The sequence below is a fragment of the Mirounga angustirostris genome, unplaced genomic scaffold (genome assembly GCF_029215605.1).
Source record: "Mirounga angustirostris isolate CCGP_5_RB_7025 unplaced genomic scaffold, mMirAng1.0.hap1 SCAF_9, whole genome shotgun sequence".
NCBI classification, from domain to species: Eukaryota; Metazoa; Chordata; class Mammalia; order Carnivora; family Phocidae; genus Mirounga; species Mirounga angustirostris.
This window is the reverse complement of record NW_026991717.1, coordinates 85,563,767-85,583,342: the sequence shown is the minus strand read 5'-3', so window position 1 is coordinate 85,583,342 and position 19,576 is coordinate 85,563,767. Positions and strand designations below refer to the sequence as shown.

Sequence of the window (19,576 nt, the reverse complement as noted above, 5' to 3'; positions counted from 1 at the left end):
TCATTGAATTCTTATTGTATTATGCATTGTACACACACTACTATTCTGAAGAAATTTTCCATCTGAAGAAACTTTCAATCTAGTGTTAATTTCATTGTTTATTCATTTGTTTGACAAATATTTACTGAAGGCCTGGGTGTATATAAGGAATAGCAGCCCTGGTAGAGGAATTAAGAGAAATAGCCATACAACTATTATACAGGTAAGCATGAGGTACGTATTGTGAGAGAGCCATTGCGAAGAACTATGGTAGTTAATTTTTAGGTAAAATTAGATCATTTCTGGTTGAAAAAATAAGAAAAAGATTAATAGAATAATTGGTATTTAAATTGTGTTCCAAAGGCTCAATAAGAAGGTGATAGGCAGAGATGGAGTATTCCAGGAGGAATGGGGGACATATGGGAAAGCACTGGAGTGGGGAATTGTGGGGTGTGTCTAGGAAAAAGTGAATGGCTCATTTTGGGAGTGCAAATAATAGTCAATTCAGTACAACAAATATTTACTGGGTTCCTACTACGTGTGAGGCAGTGTAATGGCACCGATGACCACTGACAGGAATGACACCAGCAGGCAAGAAGATGATGGGTGAAACAGTAATTCAGACATAGAGGTGGCAGAAATAACAGGGTTCATGAATGTTAGGTTAAAGAGGTTGGAATTTATTGTACAGCTAATGTGGTATCATTAAATCGTGTTAATGGCTCAGTGAGAGGTTGAAAATAATGTTTCAGGAATCTTAAGAGGAGTAAGGAATGGAGACAAGTAGATGAAGTAAGTAGGAAGAAAAGCCTGGCCAGGAGACTGTACAAGTCTGATCTAAGGTAGGAACTGTGGGAAATAAGAAGGCAAAAGTAACAGACACTGCCAGGAAAAGTGTAGCAGAATTCGGCCATTGATTGCATTTGTGAAAAGGGACAAATGCAAGATCACCTATGCATGAGGCAACTGGCCCCTGTGGAGCTATAATAATGGTGATCCTGTGCCAAGATCAAGGGAAAAACTAGTTTTTTATCTAACAAAATCTAAAATTAAAATTTTCTTAAGCTAACAGAAATAATGTTAATAGATGGCAAACACCAGGAGAAAGCCCATTTTAACTGTGGGCCTTTTGCTAACCACAATGATTAAGTGACAAAATATTTTGTTAAATGCTCTTAAAAGAGGAGGAAGGGTCATTTGATTGCAAAACAAAGAACAGTAGGACTATACATGATGAATTTTAGTTTTGCTTTTTAACTTAGTGTTAGAATAAGGCCCAGCAAATAGTGAAAACTGACAATGCAAAAAATATCCTTCTGGATACAGTCATAGAAGCATAAACTATTTCAATAGAAACAGCCTTTTACTAATTTAATAGTTGTCTTACATCTGAATAAAGCAAAACTTTTAAAGTAATTTTATCAATAAACTATTAATTTATTTCCTTGCACAGTGCTTTACAGTTTTCAAAAAACATCTAAATATATTTTCTCATTGATCTTCACAGTAAGCAGGTCAGATATCTGCTTACAGGTGAAGTACCTGACATTCAGAAGTAACTTATTAAATGTCACATTCTATAATTTGAGAGGAGGAAGGAATCTTTAATAACCATATTCCAAATCACTGGACATACAGAAAATACAAACCTTAAGGTTTTTTGTTTTTCAAACTGTTTTAATTTTCCTTTTGTTTTGCATTCCACAGCCACCAACAAATATATATGTTGGTTTGAATAGTCAAAGTGAAGCCAAGTGTACATTAAAAAGACCCTGAAAATAGGTGCGACTTAATAGTATAAGAAGACAGTTTTGTTTTGTTTTTTAAGATTTTATTTTTAAGTAATCTCTGCACCCAACATGGGGCTCGAACTCACAACCCTGAGATCAAGAGTTGCATGCTCTACTGACTGAGCCAGCCAGGCGCCTCAACAGTTCTTGATTCTAAAAATAAAAATAAACATCACTAAAAAAATTTAATCTACCTCACATGAAAGGGTGGCAAATTTCACAAAATGTTAGAACTAACTACAAAAAGCCCCTAGTGTCAAAGTTAAAGAAACTGAAACATAGAAAGCTTGGGGCTTGCCTATGTTAAATAAAAAATCTGATCAATGGCAAAGATGGAAGAATTCAGGTCTTCTTTTGCTCTTTTTATTACTGCTTTAGCAGTATGGTACCATAACACAGCTTCATGGATAGTTAATTTTTTTTTTTTTTAAGATTTTATTTATTTATTTGACAGAGAGAGACACAGTGAGAGAGGGAACACAAGCAGGGGGAGCGGGAGAGAGAGAAGCAGGCTTCCCGCCGAGCAGGGAGCCTGATGTGGGGCTCGATCCCAGGACCCTGGGATCATGACCTGAGCTGAAGGCAGATGGTTAATGACTGAGCCACACAGGCGCCCCACATGGATAGTTAATTCTTATTGAAAATACATATGTGACAAAATTTTTTATGTCATTGGGCAGTCTAATTAGCACAATTGATTAGAACACTGAACAAATGAGGTCAGGATCAAGCATTCAAGCCCTCTCATTGCACTGAGAAACATGCTGCTCCCTGGCTAGAGCCTGCATGCCATCGTCACTGCCAACTGTCTTATCAATGCATAGTTCTCACTGAGAGAACATAGGGTTCAAGGAAAATCTATCACCACACTAAAGAAACAAAACAAACCAAACACCAGATCTGAGTGACAGTCATGCTTTTCATTGCTAAGGATGGCATATACACAGAGAAAAAAACGCAACTAAGAAGTAAAAGACTCATACTAAATAAAATTTAGAAAAGGAATGTAGGAAAAATTAAGAACTTCATTCTCTTTTTCAATATATTTTACAAGGGCTCTATATTATGGCCTCTACAACTTTGAAATGTGTATTACAAACCAGTAAGTAGGGCTCATGTTTAGTCCAGTTTTCACTATGTCAAACATGGAAGTATTCTATTAAGAAATGATTTCTATGATTAAGAAAATACTAGTATAATCATAGGAAACATACTACCTTAAAATATGGAGCATTCTATTCAATATTTTTGGTCTAAAATGTGAAATTTATTAGGTTCTGAAAGGCATCACGACTTCCCACATGGAATCACACAAATATAATACAAACTTAAAACATAAACTGCTGTTATTGTAAATATTAAATCCTAGTTTACTGGCACCAAACAACAGGATCTATTCTTATCTACACATTTGAATTTACACTTTTTTTAAGCAAGAGGAAATATAAGGAAGTACTATAAAATCAGCAAACACTGAAACTTAGGCATTCTCTCGATTAGAAAGAGGTTGTTATTATGCCTCCTGAACTTAGGAATGCAGCCCTACAGGTTTATAATAACAGGAAAAAATCATTACTAAATACAGATCTAACCCTTACAAGTTTAAGATCATTCCCTGATGAAGCTGTTTAGATTGAAACTAATGAAGCTGTTGCCAGTGAATTTAGCATTTAGCACAACAATGAGGAGGTACTAATACTTTACTAAAAACACTTTTGTAGTAAGTGAAGTTTATTTTAAATCTTCCTATTGCTATTCCTCTCTTGTTATGCCTTCTGCTTTAATGTGAAAGAGCTGTCAGTTATAATGGTTAAGTTTAGTATCCCTACCCATCCACCTCATGGCCCCGTCCCTAACTCTGCCAAAGGAAATGAAAGGCCAACATTTCTCTTCTTAGTACTCAAAAATCTTCTAAAACTCAAAGGAAACAGACAGAATAGAGAAGCTCAGAAAAATATAGTTCCATGTTCCTTATTTCCATACAGGGAAATGAAATGCTTAGAGTAACAGTAGCTCTTAGTGCACATAACCCAGCAAAAGAAAATTATTCTTGGAAAAGAATTTAAAGAGAATAAGGTCATTATCACTAACTGGCAGAACTAAAGGCAAAGTAGAATGAAAGTCATCAGCATATTTTAATCTGTCCCTAAAACTAGTAACTGATCATACATCTTCCCCGGCTTTGGCTGTAGCTGAGAGCCAGACTTATTCTTGAGATTTATTTATTCTTTTGTTGTATACTGACTTGCTCCTGACTCCAGCTTACTGTCCTATTCCTATTTTTTCTTAGCTTGTTTTTCTTAATTATTGGGGAATAACTTTGACATGGTAATACACACATATGTGTATATGTGTGTGTAAAATTGAATAACTGAAAATGTATTTTTTCTTAAACTTTGCTAAACAAAATTTATTATTTAGGAGTTCTTTGCGCACACACACACACACACACATTACATAATTAGTACTGGTTTTCTTCACATAAAAATGGAACTTTTTCTTGTCCTCTATAACATAGGAAAGTGAGCAAAAAACTATTATCTCTATGAATACTAGTTGTGTTTTATGTATGGATCTGTAACCACCATCTATTCAAGTGAGTAAGAAATACTGTTTACTTTCATTTGAATCAATTAAATCAGAATGTGAGCTCCCATGAAATTACAGCTTTGTTCTTTTTGTAATTGCCTCTCCCTTCCCAGAGTCTAATATCCCAGGGATTTTACTCCTATTCTATTTTAAATAAATTTCTGCATATCCTCACAGAATGTTCTTTGTACATTTTTTTTCTTAAAAAAAAATTGTGGTAAGATAACATAAAACTTACCATTTTAACCATTTTTAAGTGTACAATTCAGTGGCATGAAGTACATTCACAATGTTGTACAACCATTACCATTATCCATTTCCAGAACTTTTTCACCATCCCAAACAGAAACTCTACATATTAAACCCTAACTCCCCATTCTCTCCTCCCCCAGTCCCTGGCAATTCCCCATCCCTTCCTTCCCTCAGCCAGTGGTAACTCTACTCTGCTTTCTGTCTCTAGGAATTTGCCCATTCTAGATACCTCATAGAAGTGGAATCACATAATATTTATCTTTTCTCTCTGGCTTATTCTTCTTAGCATAATGCATTTATTCATGTTGTAGCATGTATCAGAATTTCATTTCTTTTTAGGGCTAAATAATATTCCACTGTATGTAGATAACACATTTTTTAATTCATTTATCTGTTGATGGGCACTCGACTTGTTTTGTTTTCACCTTTTGGCTAATTTGAACAATACAGTACAGACCTTGGTGTGCAAGTATCTGTTTGAGTCCTTGCTTTCTATTCTTGTAGGGTATATACCTACGTGTGGAATTGCTGGATCATGTGGGAATTCCATGTCTAATTTTGAGGAACTGCCAAACTGCTTTCCACAGCAGATGCATCATTTTATATCCCCATCAACAACGCATGAAGGTTCTCTGTACCTCTCTGTTTTGACAGAAATGCGGAGCTCCTTAAAGGACCCAACTTTCCTCACAGACGCACACATTCTCCTGTGCATCACACACCATACAGGTTTCTTCCTTTGATACATATAGCTGTTTATTTCAACACGTAGCTTTTATCTATTTTTAGGTCGTTTGCCATTACGGCACTGACAGTGAGTACCCAATCTTTTCAGACAGTATCCAAATGAGTATTCAATACTTGAGTTTCATAATTTTTTACTTCTTCATATCTAGTGACCCCCCTCTCAATTTCGTCTACTTCTAAGGCAATGCTTTTAATATTGTCAATGCTCAGTCTGAGTGCTTCACCTCTGAGATCTTAAACAGCAACAGTCCACTTTCTGCCTACAACATCTGATCCTTTCAGCTCTTGAATTTTCTTATTCCTGCCACCTTTGCCCTTTGATCTCAAGATTTAGGGTTTCTTAATTCCTCCTTTTTCTCTTGGTATATAGGTTCTTTCAGTTTTACTTCCTGCTCTATTTAGCTTAGACCATTATTCATCATTTCAACAAGTTTTTGCTAGTTTACTTTCAACCATGCTCCTCTCCATCATTTTGGTCCTGCAAACCTGTAATCCTGGATCATTTCAATCCTTTGCCTTCTGTGCTACTATACAAGGTAGTTGAACGTGTCAAGTTATGCAACTGTAAAAACTAGAACTCACCTGTAGCATCTATGCCCAGCTCGCTCTTTAGGACTGCTTGTCGTGGTCTTCTTGCCCTTATTCAGTTTTCTTTCCCATTCCCTTTCAAAGCCTCCTGCCCTCTGCACTTTAGCAGCCCATACTGACCCTCACTTTACAGAAAAAAATGAAACTCTTAATTCTGAACTGAAACTTATTTCTATTCCACAGCTATTCTTATCTCTTTCAGTCCTGTCTGTGAGCACAAGGTGACCATCTTCCTGCTCAAGGCAAATGCTTTGGGAGATTCTAAATTCCATCTCTTCCTACTTCTGTAGGAATCCTGTTCCAACCATAACAATTCTATTAGCTCTTTCCAATTCGTCATAAGCAGGCTCAAATATCTGCCATTTTTCAAAAACCAAAACCAAAAGTCCTGAACCTATCTTCCTTTCTTCTCAACTATCATTAACATCTTCCTTATTCAAGTTTCTTCAAGGACTGCTCTATTGTCCAAATTACTATGCTTCTTGACCTCTAATCACTCTTCAATTCACAGAAAACTGGCTTCTGTATCTAATGCTTTATTAAAACTACCTCTGTGGAGGTTACTAATGACCACCTAATTTCAAATAGAAAGGACACTTTTTCTCCTTATCTTCCTTAACCATTTAGCAATAGATGACCTTTTTTAAAAAATTTTTAAAAATCTCCTTCTTTGGCTTCAGTGATATACATTTTGATTCTACTCCTACTTCACTGACTTTGTCGTGTAAAAGTAAATTTATCTTAACGTTGGTTGAGCACTAACAATAAGCTAAATACTATGCTAAGAACTGTACATACTTAAAACAACTGTATGAGGTAGGTGCTATAATTCTAATTTCACAAAAAGGAAATGGTCTTGGAGAGGTTCATTTATATAAGCCACAAAAGGCAGGGCTGTCTTAAGTGCAAATCCCAGTAGCTTTAGCATACTACCAGCCTTTTTTTTTTTTTTTTTTTAAGTAGCAGTGAGAGGGGTACATGTGAAGCCTATCTTTGAGCCAACAATTGTTAACTCTTTATCTAGAAGAGATTGTTTAACTCTGTTATATTCATGTAGATTAAAAAAGTCTTTGGAAAACAAGTATTTTGGCTTTACAATTTTTAAAAATCTTTCAGTAATCTGCAATTCAGTAAAAAGAAGGAGCATTAAGAACTGACATCAAGGTTTGTTTTTTAAGAAAAAAAATGTCAGGTCATGTAAGATTATCATATGCTTCTCAGAATTCCTGGATAATGTCACTTTATCAACAAGCATTTGCTGTCCTATCTCACAAGGATGGCAGGGGAAGGTTCCATGAAAACTCTCCCTTACCGATAGTGTGAAGCTACTTCATACCGCACTGCAATATCCAAGGGCACAAACCACACAATATTCATAAGTCCTAGTAGCAGGTTTAATATATGCTCCTATTATTCTACCAAGAGGCCCTAATTTAATGCAGCTACTTGAAATGTGCTTGTAAAGCAGCATCCCTCAAACTTGAATACATGTGGGAATTTTTAGGGAACTTAAAACACTGACAGCCTAGTCCTACCTCAAGAGACTGATGTAATTGGCCTGGGAGGAGATGGGGATTAGAATTTTTAGAGGCTCCTCAGGTGCTTCTTATGCACAGCTACAGTTGAGAACCCATTGGTGTAAAGTATGAAGGAAAGATTGTCATATCCACTCTATAGTGACAAAAAAAAAAAAAGGGTGAGTGGCTGGGATGTCATCATTAATCATCAGGTTTTTGTTTACTGACATGATCACATATAGACATTGCTTCTAACTGCAGACAAATGATCCCCAGTCATCAATCAAACATACTTAATATTTTATAACTGCATTAATTCGTAAGGCTACTATAACAATGTACCACAAACTGGGAGGCTTAAAACAGAAATTTACCTACAGGTCCAAAATCAAGGTGTCAGCTGGGTTATGCTCTCTTTGATGGCTATAGGTGAGAATCTTCCCAGGCCTCTTCTACATTTTAGTGTTTGCTGCCAACATTTGGCATTACTTGGCTTGTGGATGCCAGGCGCACAGTTGTCTTCTCCCTGTGTCTTTATATAGCCTTCCTCTATGTGTGTGTCTCTGTGTCCAAATTTCTCCTTGTTATAGAACATCAGTCATATTAGGTTAGAGCCCATGCTAATGACCTAATTTTACCTGGCTGCCTCTCTAAAGGCCTTATTTCCAAATATAGTCACATTCTGAGATTCTAGGGGTTAGGACTTCAACATATCTTTTTTGAGGGACACAATTCAACTCATAACAATAACCAACTACATATGCCAGTAACATTGTTCTAAAGCAGGCATTCTTAACTTGGGATGAAAAAAAAATTCATCTTTATTTTTCACTCTGGTGTAAATACAGCATTTCTTACCATTATGAACATAGCCTAAAACTACAATAGTACTGTTTAGCAGTTCTTGAGAAATTGCACCCATAGGAACCACTGGTGTTTTCACATCACATTTCAGGGTTTGCAGTTATCCCCAAAATACCATTTACAGTCATCACTACTTTGAAATTATAGTTAATAGACTTGCTGTTAGACATACTAATTTAATGTATTAATAATGATGTGTGAATATAGTAAAATATCATGACATGATACTTTCATAACTATTTCAGTAAAGCTGATTTTGATTTAATTGCATATTTTGTACTTAACAACATTATTCTGAGAAGGGGAAAAATTAAAAGAAAATCTTTCAATAACCCACAGCCCAAGTTAGTGAATTCTTACACTTCAGACTTGAGGGTTTTTTAATCTTATTAAGTATCAGAGAACATACAGGACATTGTACATCACTTTTCAAACCTTTTATTTATTTATTTTTACCATGATCCATTGTGAAAATATATATATTTTACACATAACTCAATATACCATCTTAACTCTCTTTCACACAACACCAAACTAAAACCAAAGTATCATAAAACAATATTTACCTTTACTATAGGAGATGCACTCTGACATTTAAAAAAATTTTTTTTTATTTTATTATGTTATGTTAATCACCATACATTACATCATTAGTTTTTGATGTAGTGTTCCATGACTCATTGTTTGCGTATAAACACCCAGTGATACTTTCTATTCTATTTCTTTTCATTAAAAAATGCCAGTGTGACCTACTGAATTAATTTCACAACTACTCTTGGAGCATAAATTAAATAAGTGTTAAAAATCCTTCAGTGGCATTCCTTTATAAAACTTCTCATATTATATTATAATTGGCGAAAGGCTGTTTTTACTGTTATTCATGTACTGTTTTAAATATATATATCATTTCAGAGGTGGCATTTAGATGAGCAAATAGTTCAATAGGGCCAGACCAACATTTATTTATGCCCAGGTTAAAAAGAATTTTACCTGTAGTAAACTCGAAGTGTTTGGATTTCTTCTTCTAGTTTTTTGTACTGTTGAACTGCAGTCTCTCTGGCTTGTTGCATAGCCAACAACTTTGCCTGCAAGTAATTAATATTTTAAGAAATTTAATATTAGTTTTGGTATGTTAGAATACAGTATTGTAGTATAAATAGGAGCCTTAAATTTGTGGTAGTTTTAAAATCTATCTGTATTTTCAGTAGTGTCTCATAATTTCTCACAAAATAATCAAATTATATGAGTAACAGACATATTGAAGACAAGAATATATTAAATTTACCAAGTTTGCTCATTACTCAACTTCAACCTTATTCATCTGTATCATCAGATATATGCCCTTCTGCAATGTTTAACTTTATACACAGAATTCAGAATGTGGAACATGGGTTCAGAGCAATATCTTGAGATAAGCACAATCGGTGTTTCACATACAAACTTAATGTGGCTCCACTGCCTGACCACACTAGATTTTCTTTTAACTTTATTAATAGTAAAACCCAGAAAATTCTAAATATGTTGTTCAGCCATCTTTGATATTTAATGTGAAAAAAATATACAAGACTATAACCTGATTCTTACAGATATGACTTAACCTTTTCAATTCCTTTTCTGCCAGACAAAAATCTCTGAAGGGAGTATGGCAACAATCTTGAATGTTAAGAGGTATTTTATTCAAAGGATGTTATTGTTCCTCTCTGCCTGTAGTATTCAAACTTTAAAAGGGACTAGTCAGTTTTTCAACAGAGTTCAAACTTGTAGTTTTAAAAGAACTGCCAACTTCCAACCATCTTTCCCATTGGGTTTCAGGCATAGCCAAAAAGTTTTCAATGAAACTTTTAAAATATGATACCAGTAAAGTCAGATTTCAGTTTTGTTTATTCAAAATTTGATTTGCATGAAAGGACTGTCTTTCACTTTAAGTGGTGTTTGATATGTAACACAGAGCAAATTGTTATCAAACATCTCACAAACTACACTAATGGCAATAATTAAGAAGTGATTGAGTTTGGAGGCAGAAGTTCACTAATTTTGCTGAACTCAGATGATTTCACTGGGATTATTTTCTTGCATAAGAATAAAGTCATAAGACAAACTGTGAAATCCTGACCACAGGAAAATTAATTAGTGTAATGTAAGTGAGCACTGGACAATGCCACTTTTCTATTTGAATAATGTAGAATAATAAAAACAATGCAACAATTCAGGTCTTTGTATATAACTTTAGGAGCTAAGTTAAATAATTTGTTCTCTATCTGGGCTAGCAAACCTAACAAAGAGTTACTTGTTCATTAAATTTAAGATGTTTGAGTGCTTGCTTTAACATGTCACGTTCTAGAATTATAGATAAAACATTCTCAAAAATTATAAAAAAAGCATTTAAAAATAGGTGGCTGGTTCTTTATGTCAAAAATTGACAGCTTTGCCAATTTTCAGTAAACTATAAAATGTGATTGAAATGGTTAATATGGAAGACACAGATACCCACTGTGACTAATGGTCAAAAAGAATCACACAAAAAAGAACATATCACATTCAACTTACAAAATGTCGAACATCCTGTTACATGTATTTAAGGAATATCAAATATTGGACAGGTAACAGAGAATTTGCTAAATAAATATATGAGAATGCTAAGTACCTTAGATGATTATTTTTGATTTTTTTTAACCTGGTACTTCTGCAAAAACGAATAAACAAAAACAAAACAAACAAACAAACAAACAAACAAAAACCCCCTCCCAAACCAAAAACAAAACGAACAATGTTCTGGTAGGAAAACGCCATAATGAAGATTTCTGCCTAAGAAATTTCTGCAATAAAAATGGGAACATGAGAATTTTACTTAAATTCCTGTGCTTCAGGTAATACTGACTTTCTCACTTCTCACATTTAATTGGCTATGAAGATCTGGTGTGGCTTCACAGCAACCCAAATGTCTAATCTTATGTCTAGGCCTTGCTGACTATGTTCAAAGCTATTATAAACTTCCTGGCTTTTCCTTTATCAGATATATGTTCATCTGGCCAGCATTTCTTTTTTGGGGAAATACCCTTACCCTCTGTCACAGTGATCCTGTTCAGTCCTGGTGGCTAGGATGAACTTCATTCCCTACCACTCAGGTAAATATAATCCAGGTTGTGCAAACACAGTACTCCATCCCACCAGCCCCAGAAGAAAACTGAATCCTGATGACATCATTTGTACTCCTGGATCCCCTCTGCCAGACAGTTTCAGATCCATTCCATCTCTTGGACTTCCTGAGTACATAAGTCTTTTTTTTTAAGCTTAGGCTAGTTTGAGTTGGATCTATGTTATTTGTAAGAAAACTAATTTAAATGTGCTGTTTACTTCTATTGCATTTCCTACTTTCACTACTAATATCATATAATTCCATCACATTACAAGTCAATAATAAATTTCATATAAAAAACATTAAGGAAATTAGTGAACAGATATTTTTTCCTGTTCCTCAGGCATATTTCCCATATTTCTGGCAATTACATGAAAAAAAAACCCTGCATGTATTCATTTATCTGTGTACTCATAAAAACATGCATTGGGGCGCCTGGGTGTCTCAGTCGGTTAAGTGCTGCCTTCGGTTCAGGCCATGATCCCAGGGTCCTGGGATCAAGCCCCGCATCGGGCTCCTGCACAGTGTGAAGCCTGCTTCTCCCTCTCCCTCTGCCTTCTGCTCTGCCTATCTGTGCTCTCTCTCTCTGTCTCTGACAAATAAATAAATAAAATCCAAATATATATATATATATGCATTAAAAAACTAACAAAATTTAAAAAGTATAAGAAAATACAGTGTAAAGTAAATCTTTCTTCCACCTCCAACCCTCAGTACAAATCCCTTCTCCTGAGATTAGCAGTCATCTGTCCAGAAATAGTCTATACTTAGTATATATAAGCAATATGCAATGACATACACCTATTTACAATATTGATGACATTCTTTACAGTGATAAACTTTGTCTTAAATTTAAAGAATATTTTGTTATCTTGCTTCCTATTTAAAAAAAAAAATCCTCTACCCCAACCCATATATCGCACTTACTAGTTATACTCCCTCCTTCCCTTCCACCCCCAAAGTGAACACTTCCATGAATTTGGGCTTATCATTTTCAAGGACATTTTATACTTTTATTATATAGTTATATACTTACAGATAATGTATATCTTTTTGCAGATTTTAAACTTTATATAAACGATACTTCACATATTTCACAGGCAACTGCTTTTTTGACATTGTACTTTTGACTTTTATTCATGTTGATATATGTTTATCTGATAACACTTATCGTCACATGTTGTAAAGATGTGCAATATACTGTGATTACAGATATATTTGGACTTATTTGTACATATTTTTCATGTTTCATATATCCTGTTTTCTCTGCTTCTCTTTTTTGTCTCTCCTTTTGGATTAAATTTTCTATAATACCCCTTTTATTGTAATGCTTAGAATCTATGTATTTATACTTTACCTTGAAATTTTTGATAAAGATACTTATATTTTTGAGCAAGGCCTTCAGTGAGTCAGGATTTTTATATACAATCAGAGTTTTAATAAATGTTTTACACAACTATAACACTTTTTCTACTTATAGGTATATTTTTAGATAAAATCTTTATTGAAGTAAAACATGCATCATGTATCACATAAGTATACATGGATGTATTTTTTAAAGTCAAGTTTATTGAGTTATAACTTACACAAAGTAAAAATTTACCCATCTATTATGTACAGTTGTATAAATTTTCACAAATTTATAGTCATGTAACAGCCATCACAATCAAGATACAGAATATTTCCATTCATCCACAATGTTCCCTTGTGCACCAATATAGTCAATGTCTTCCCTTTATACCCAATCCCTGGCAACCACTTGTGATTTTTATTCCTATAGTTTGCCTTTTCTAGAATGACACACAAATGGAATCATGTAGTAGGCAGCCTTTTGAATTTGGCTTCTTTCACTTAATGCTTTTGGGATTCATTCATACTATTACATTTATCAATGGTTCATCCCTTTATGTCACTGAGTCGTATTCCATCGTAGGGATGTACCAAAATCTATATATCCATTCACCAGTTGATGGACATTTGGGTTGTTTCCAGTTTGGGGCAATTATTAATAAAGCTCCTATAAACATCAGCATATAGGTAATTTTGTGGAACAACGTCTTCATTTCTTTTAGGTAAATACCAAGGAATGGAATGGGTCCTATGCTAAGTGTGTATAATGTGTTTATATATTTTATATAAAGTGATGTACCTTAAAAAGCTATATACACTATAAAGAAACTGCCAAACTTGCTGCTTAAATTGATGTAACTTGAAAGCATCTGTGCTTAACTATAATGCCATTTGTTGAATGCCTACTATGGGTTGGGCATTGTATCAAGTGCTTGAAATCCTATAGCCTATCCCCACAATCAGCCTATGAGAGAACTCCAATTATCCTTATTTTACAGGTGATAAAATTGAAGTTCATGAAAATTAAGCAACTTGCAAGACTATATAACATTCTCAGATATACATATGTAAATATATGTAAATACTTAACATACATATGTTTACACACACACACATACACATATACGCTAGGTCAACCTATATTCTTAAGAACAGATGACAGATGACAAAAAGTAATTACTTAGGAATTTAAAAAATAACCCACCAATGTGTGGGTTCACAAGCACTTGATTAATTTTCATATGTCTTAGCCACACTTGCAGGGAAAAGGACAAGCAGAGATGTACCAGATACTCTTGAGCATGCTGCCTTTTTATATATCACTCAAGCCTTTCCACATATAATTGCTCTTTTTGTTTTTTATTCTAATTCCACCAAACTTCACCTAAGTTTTCAGCATGAAGGAGTCTTGTCTGGGAGTCATGTGTGTATTTAGTCTTAGTAATGGTAATAACTGGGAGTCATGCTGTATTTAGTCATTAGCTGGATCTTCTACTTCTTAAACTGTGCTGCTGGTTCATCTCTCCCTAATACTAGTAAGAATATAAACATTCTGCTGCTTACTCCACCAAAATTTACCTATTAAAAACATTTGTCTTCTTGACTAAAACATGGTCTCCTAAATCCACTAATTTTACTATTATAACAAAAAATATTTCTAAGCATATATAATCATAATTATATTTTAAAACTCTCTAAAGAAATTTAAAACTCTCTAAACAAAACTCTCTAACAAATTTTATGAACTTATCACCAAATTTCATTGAATCTAAGATACTACTGATTTTAAAACACTATAATTTTATGCAGAAAAACCATGCCAATAATACTTCTAAGACACCATCTATTTTAACAAGCATACAGCAATGTTAAAATGTGAAATGAGTATTTTAAGTGTTTTATTTTCTTTATTTTTTTAAAGTAGGCTCCATGCCCAGTGTGGGGCTTGAACTCATGACCTTGAGATCAAGACCCTGAGATCAAGAGTTGGATGCTCTACTGATTGAGCCAGTCAGGTGCCCCAAAATGTGAAATGATTTTTAACCTAGTATATTTCCCTGCTCCAAAAAATAATTTCTCTTCTGAGCAATACCAAAATATCTTTTTCTGGCCTGTGGCATGTGTTTTAGATTTTTTCTCATCTCCTTACTCCACTCACACACAAAAACCATACCTTGTCTTTTTCTTGTGAGTAGTATTCTCTATTAAAAAAAGACAACTGCAACATTCTTGATCCTTGTTTTTGTTTTCTATATAAGGAAAAATTTGAAGTTTTAATTACAATCTTTAATGATGTACTCCATAATTTTATATGTCCTCCAGCTACCTTTCATACTTATTCCCAACATGTAAAAGGTATTGCTTAGAACACCTGGGAGGAGCAGCTGAACTAATTCCAGGTGAGGCAATGGAATCAAAACATCATTTGATAACAGTTATTGATAATAAGTAGAAGTTTACAGAACAATCAGTGTGCGTTTTATATCTTTAGTATCTTCTCCCTATACCTTTTTTCCCTTGTACCATTATCTTTTTTTGTTCATTTCCAGTTTTAATGAGATGTATTTGACAGATAACATCATATTAGTTTTAGGTGTACAACATAATGATTTTATGTATGTATATATTGTGAAATGATTACCACAATAAATTTAGTTACTATCCACCAGCTCACATAGTTACACATTTTTTTCCTTGTGATGAGAACTTTTAAGATATACTCTCTTAGCAGCTTTTAAATATATGATACAGTACTGTTAACTTTAGTTACTATGCTGTACATTATATCCCCAGAACTTATTTACCTTAAGTGACTGAAAAAAAAGTTGGCTAACTAATGTTAGGTTAGTCTTATCATTGAAAGTCTCTTTTTTAAACTATATTTTGAGCAATGCCATCTAAATAGGACAACCATTTGTATTGCTACCAAATTAGAAATGAACTACATTGTTTCCTTAGACTCTTATCTAGTACTTTAGAATGACAGACAAAACACTGCACTATCTACATCACTGAACACTATCTGTTATGGATATTGTGGAGAAACCATTTTTATCTTACTTCAAAATCTTGTTATGTTTTGTTTGAATGTGTTTTTAATAGTAATAGTCTGATATAATTAAGCCTTCCTTTGGTAACTCCAAGACCATTAATGATAATCTGTTTTATCAGAGAACAGAGGCATTTGATCTTATGTGTGCTATCTGCTAAATAAAGAAGCACACAGTACAAATTAAATCACAGAATCAAATAATTTTAGACCTGAAAAGGATCTTAGAGGTAATATAGTCCCCAACTTCATAGGTGAGGAAATTGTTGTTAATATATGTTTAAGGAAACATTTGGAAGTTGTCCAGGGTTTCATAATTGGTTAGAAGGAAAGCTGGAACTAGAATACAAATATCTAAAAACACTTATTCTACCATACAAGACCACATTTCAATATGGCATAATTTAATATGTATGTTAACTGTTTTAATAGAATTGCTTTATAGAGTAATTATAAACGTATAGACTGTGTTACACTATTGAACACATTTGTAAGGAATCTAATTAGTTATGTTCAAACAATAAGTCAAATTAGAAAACTGCTTAATGGGGCTCCTGGGTGGCTCAGTTGGTTAAGCGACTGCCTTCGGCTCAGGTCATGATCCTGGAGTCCCTGGATCGAGTCCCGCATCGGGCTCCCTGCTCAGCAAGGAGCCTGCTTCTCCCTCTGACCCTCCCCCCTCTCATGTGCTCTCTCTCTCTCTCTCATTCTGTCTCAAATAAATAAATAAAATCTTAAAAAAGAATATTTAAAAAAAAAAAGAAAAGAAAACTGCTTAATAATATGACTATAGCCATCCCAGTATTTGACTTTTTTCACCTCAGAAGCAGGTTATGAACCTAGGAGAGACGCATAACTAAATATCATGCAAAAGGATATCTAAAAAATTAAAAGTTACTATCAAAAGGATAAAAATGACTGTATTTCAATTACATCCCCCCTTCATAGGAAAACTGGGATTGCTCACCACAGTATATTACCACAGTGTATTGCCCTTTAAAGACTATTCCTAAGAGGTAATATTTTGTCCTCACGAGATATCTTTCAGACCAAGGATGATCAGGTTCCAGACTCCAAAGCAGTTTTATATGCACTGTCTAGTGATCTATGGTCTGACATAAGAAAGGGAAGAAAACAGTTTGTAATGGAAGCAGAAATCAAAATATTCATCGGCAGACAATGATCCCTGAGCAGTGAACTGAGTCCACAAAACAGAAGGGAGGTAGAGAGAAGTATTTCAGAAAGAGAGTGCAGCACAGTGATTAAGAGCAAAGTTAGGTTTGGCTACCAGTAAGTAGTTCTATGACTCTGAATTAGGCCTCTGAACCTCAATTTTTTCATTAGTAAAATGGGGGTGATAATACCTATTTCACATGACTATTATGCAGTGATAAAATGAGATAACTTACTATTTGATATAGCCATATCAAAGTGAACAAATACATAAGCTGTACAATAGACTCTATTGAATTTTGGATGTAAAATTATTGTGGAAATAATTGATGCCAACAAGAAATAGCACTGTACCAAGTAACAGGTCAATAAAGTGAGAAAGGACTGGGCTTAAAGTACCAGTTCGAGTCATGTGGTAGTGTAGAGTATGATCATTTTAGTCCAGGTAATAAATATTTTAGACTTGTGGGCCATATAGTCTCTCTTGCAACTACTCAGTTGTTGTTGTAGTGTGACAAGAAGCATACATTCTATATAAATGAATGGGCAAGGATTGTTCCAATAAAACTTTATTTACAGAGTCAGTTGGTTCAGAGGCCACAGTTTGCAGATTATAGATCTTGAGTATCAGAGACTACCGGTTTACACAGAGCCCAGAATACATATTGGTCATATAAGCATTTTGTTAATGTTGTCAGAACGTCAGATAATGTTGTCAGAAAAACTGAAAAATGGAAATGCCAACATTTCAATACATTTGATCTGTATAAAGTGAATAGTTTCTAAAGGCAATGAAACAAATATCTGAAATCCACAGTTTTAAAACAGGTTCTTCAGGGCATATAATGATAGAAAGGAAAAAAGGAATTAATAGTGGTTCATGGCAACTGTGTGCTTCCATGGTAACATTGCAGTGTGACTGCAGTGTGACAGGAAACCACCTTGTCAAGGAGGCATGATTTTACTTATTACATATGAAGCAAAGCAAACAAATAAAAAAAACCTTGTAGCTTTAAACTATATTTTGCCTAATGTTAACATAGTTTCAAGAGCAATGTTTTTATTAGCTTTGGCATGGCATATCTTTTTTATATCCTTTTAATTTCAATCTCTTTTATATGCCTAGGTTTAGAAGTGACCATTGTAAACAGCATGTATTATTTTTTTCCAGTCTAACAATCTTCATCTTTTAACTTGAACATTTGATCCCTCCACATTTAATGTAATTACTGATAAATTTGGGCTTAAATATGTATTCCTATCATGCTCTTTTTATTCTGATACTTCTCTTTTTTCTTTTTATATCACCTTTCCTTACTATCTTTTGGATTCTTTTATTATTATCATCCCATATCCCTCTCTTTACTTTGAATGTCATACCCTCCTTTACATTCTTTTAATGGTTACCTTAGGAACTACAAGAAAAATATTTGACTTATCAAAAACCAAATATTAATACTCCTGGACAATAATAGGTCCTAAAACCCTTTAACTCTATTTACTCTCCTCCCAGTTTGTTACTGTTTATTCTTAATGTATTCTAATTTATTTAAATTTAAACCTCAAAGAATATCAGTACTATATATTTTTTTGAGTCAGTGTGCATTTGTCACCTTTGTGTTTTATTCCTTCCTGGTTGGAAGGTTCTTTATGGAATTATGTTCCTTCTGTGTAAACAACTCTTAAAAGTTTAATATAAAGCTGCAAATGACTTAATCAATTTTAGTTGTCTGAAAATGTGTTTATTTCATATTCATTCTTTGAGGATATTCATTTGGGGTATATGATTTTAAATTAGCAGGTATTTTCTTTCAGCACATTGAAAGCATTATTCCAATGTCTCCTGACTTCAACTGCTCTGTTGAGAATCAAACTGTTGCTCATTTGAAAGTAATCTTTTTCCTTTAGCAGGCTACTTTCATAAATGTCTCTTTGATGTTAGTATTTTTCTATTTCATTATGATGTGATTAGGTGTGGATTTCCTTCTTATCTTGCTTTGGAAGAATATCTTTCATCAGCTTTAGAAAAAATCTCAGTCATTTTCTGTTCTAATAATGCTTTTCCAAGATTGTCTGTATTCTCTCCTTTTGGGAGCCCAATTAAATGTTTGTTGGACTACCTTACTCTATATCTCTTAATATTGGTTTTATTGGGGCGCCCGGGTGTCTCAGTGGGTTGAGCATCTGCCTTCAGCTCAGGTCATGATCCTGGGGTCCTGGGATCGAGCCCCGCATCGGGCTCTTGCTCAGCTGGGAGTCTGCTTCTCCCTCTGCCTCTGCACCCTCCCTCCACTCATGCTCGCTCACTCTCAAATAAATAAAATCTTTAAAAAATATATATTGGTTTTATGTACTGGTGTTGTATATTATGGGTGATTTTTCAGATACACTCCAATTCATACGTCTTCCGGCTCCCTAATTCTTTCTTCAGCTGTATATAATTTAATATTTATCTAGAGTGTTTTACTTCAAAAATGTTTTTGTTTTGTTTTGAACTTGTATGTGATTCTTTTCTAGATTTGCATGGTGTTTCCTAGAAAAT

General features: G+C 34.1%; 1 protein-coding gene across 8 annotated transcripts in view; it reads right to left on the bottom strand.

Moving 5' to 3' along the window:
* The window catches only part of MIPOL1 (mirror-image polydactyly 1), a 318,590-nt gene that overhangs the window by 85,469 nt on the left and 213,545 nt on the right, over positions 1-19,576 (bottom strand). For all 8 annotated transcript variants that reach the window (XM_045900733.3, XM_045900736.3, XM_045900731.3 and 5 more), the window contains one exon: positions 9,317-9,411. In XM_045900733.3, the coding sequence (XP_045756689.1) occupies positions 9,317-9,411 (95 nt within the window). The remainder of the gene's footprint in view (positions 1-9,316; positions 9,412-19,576) is intronic.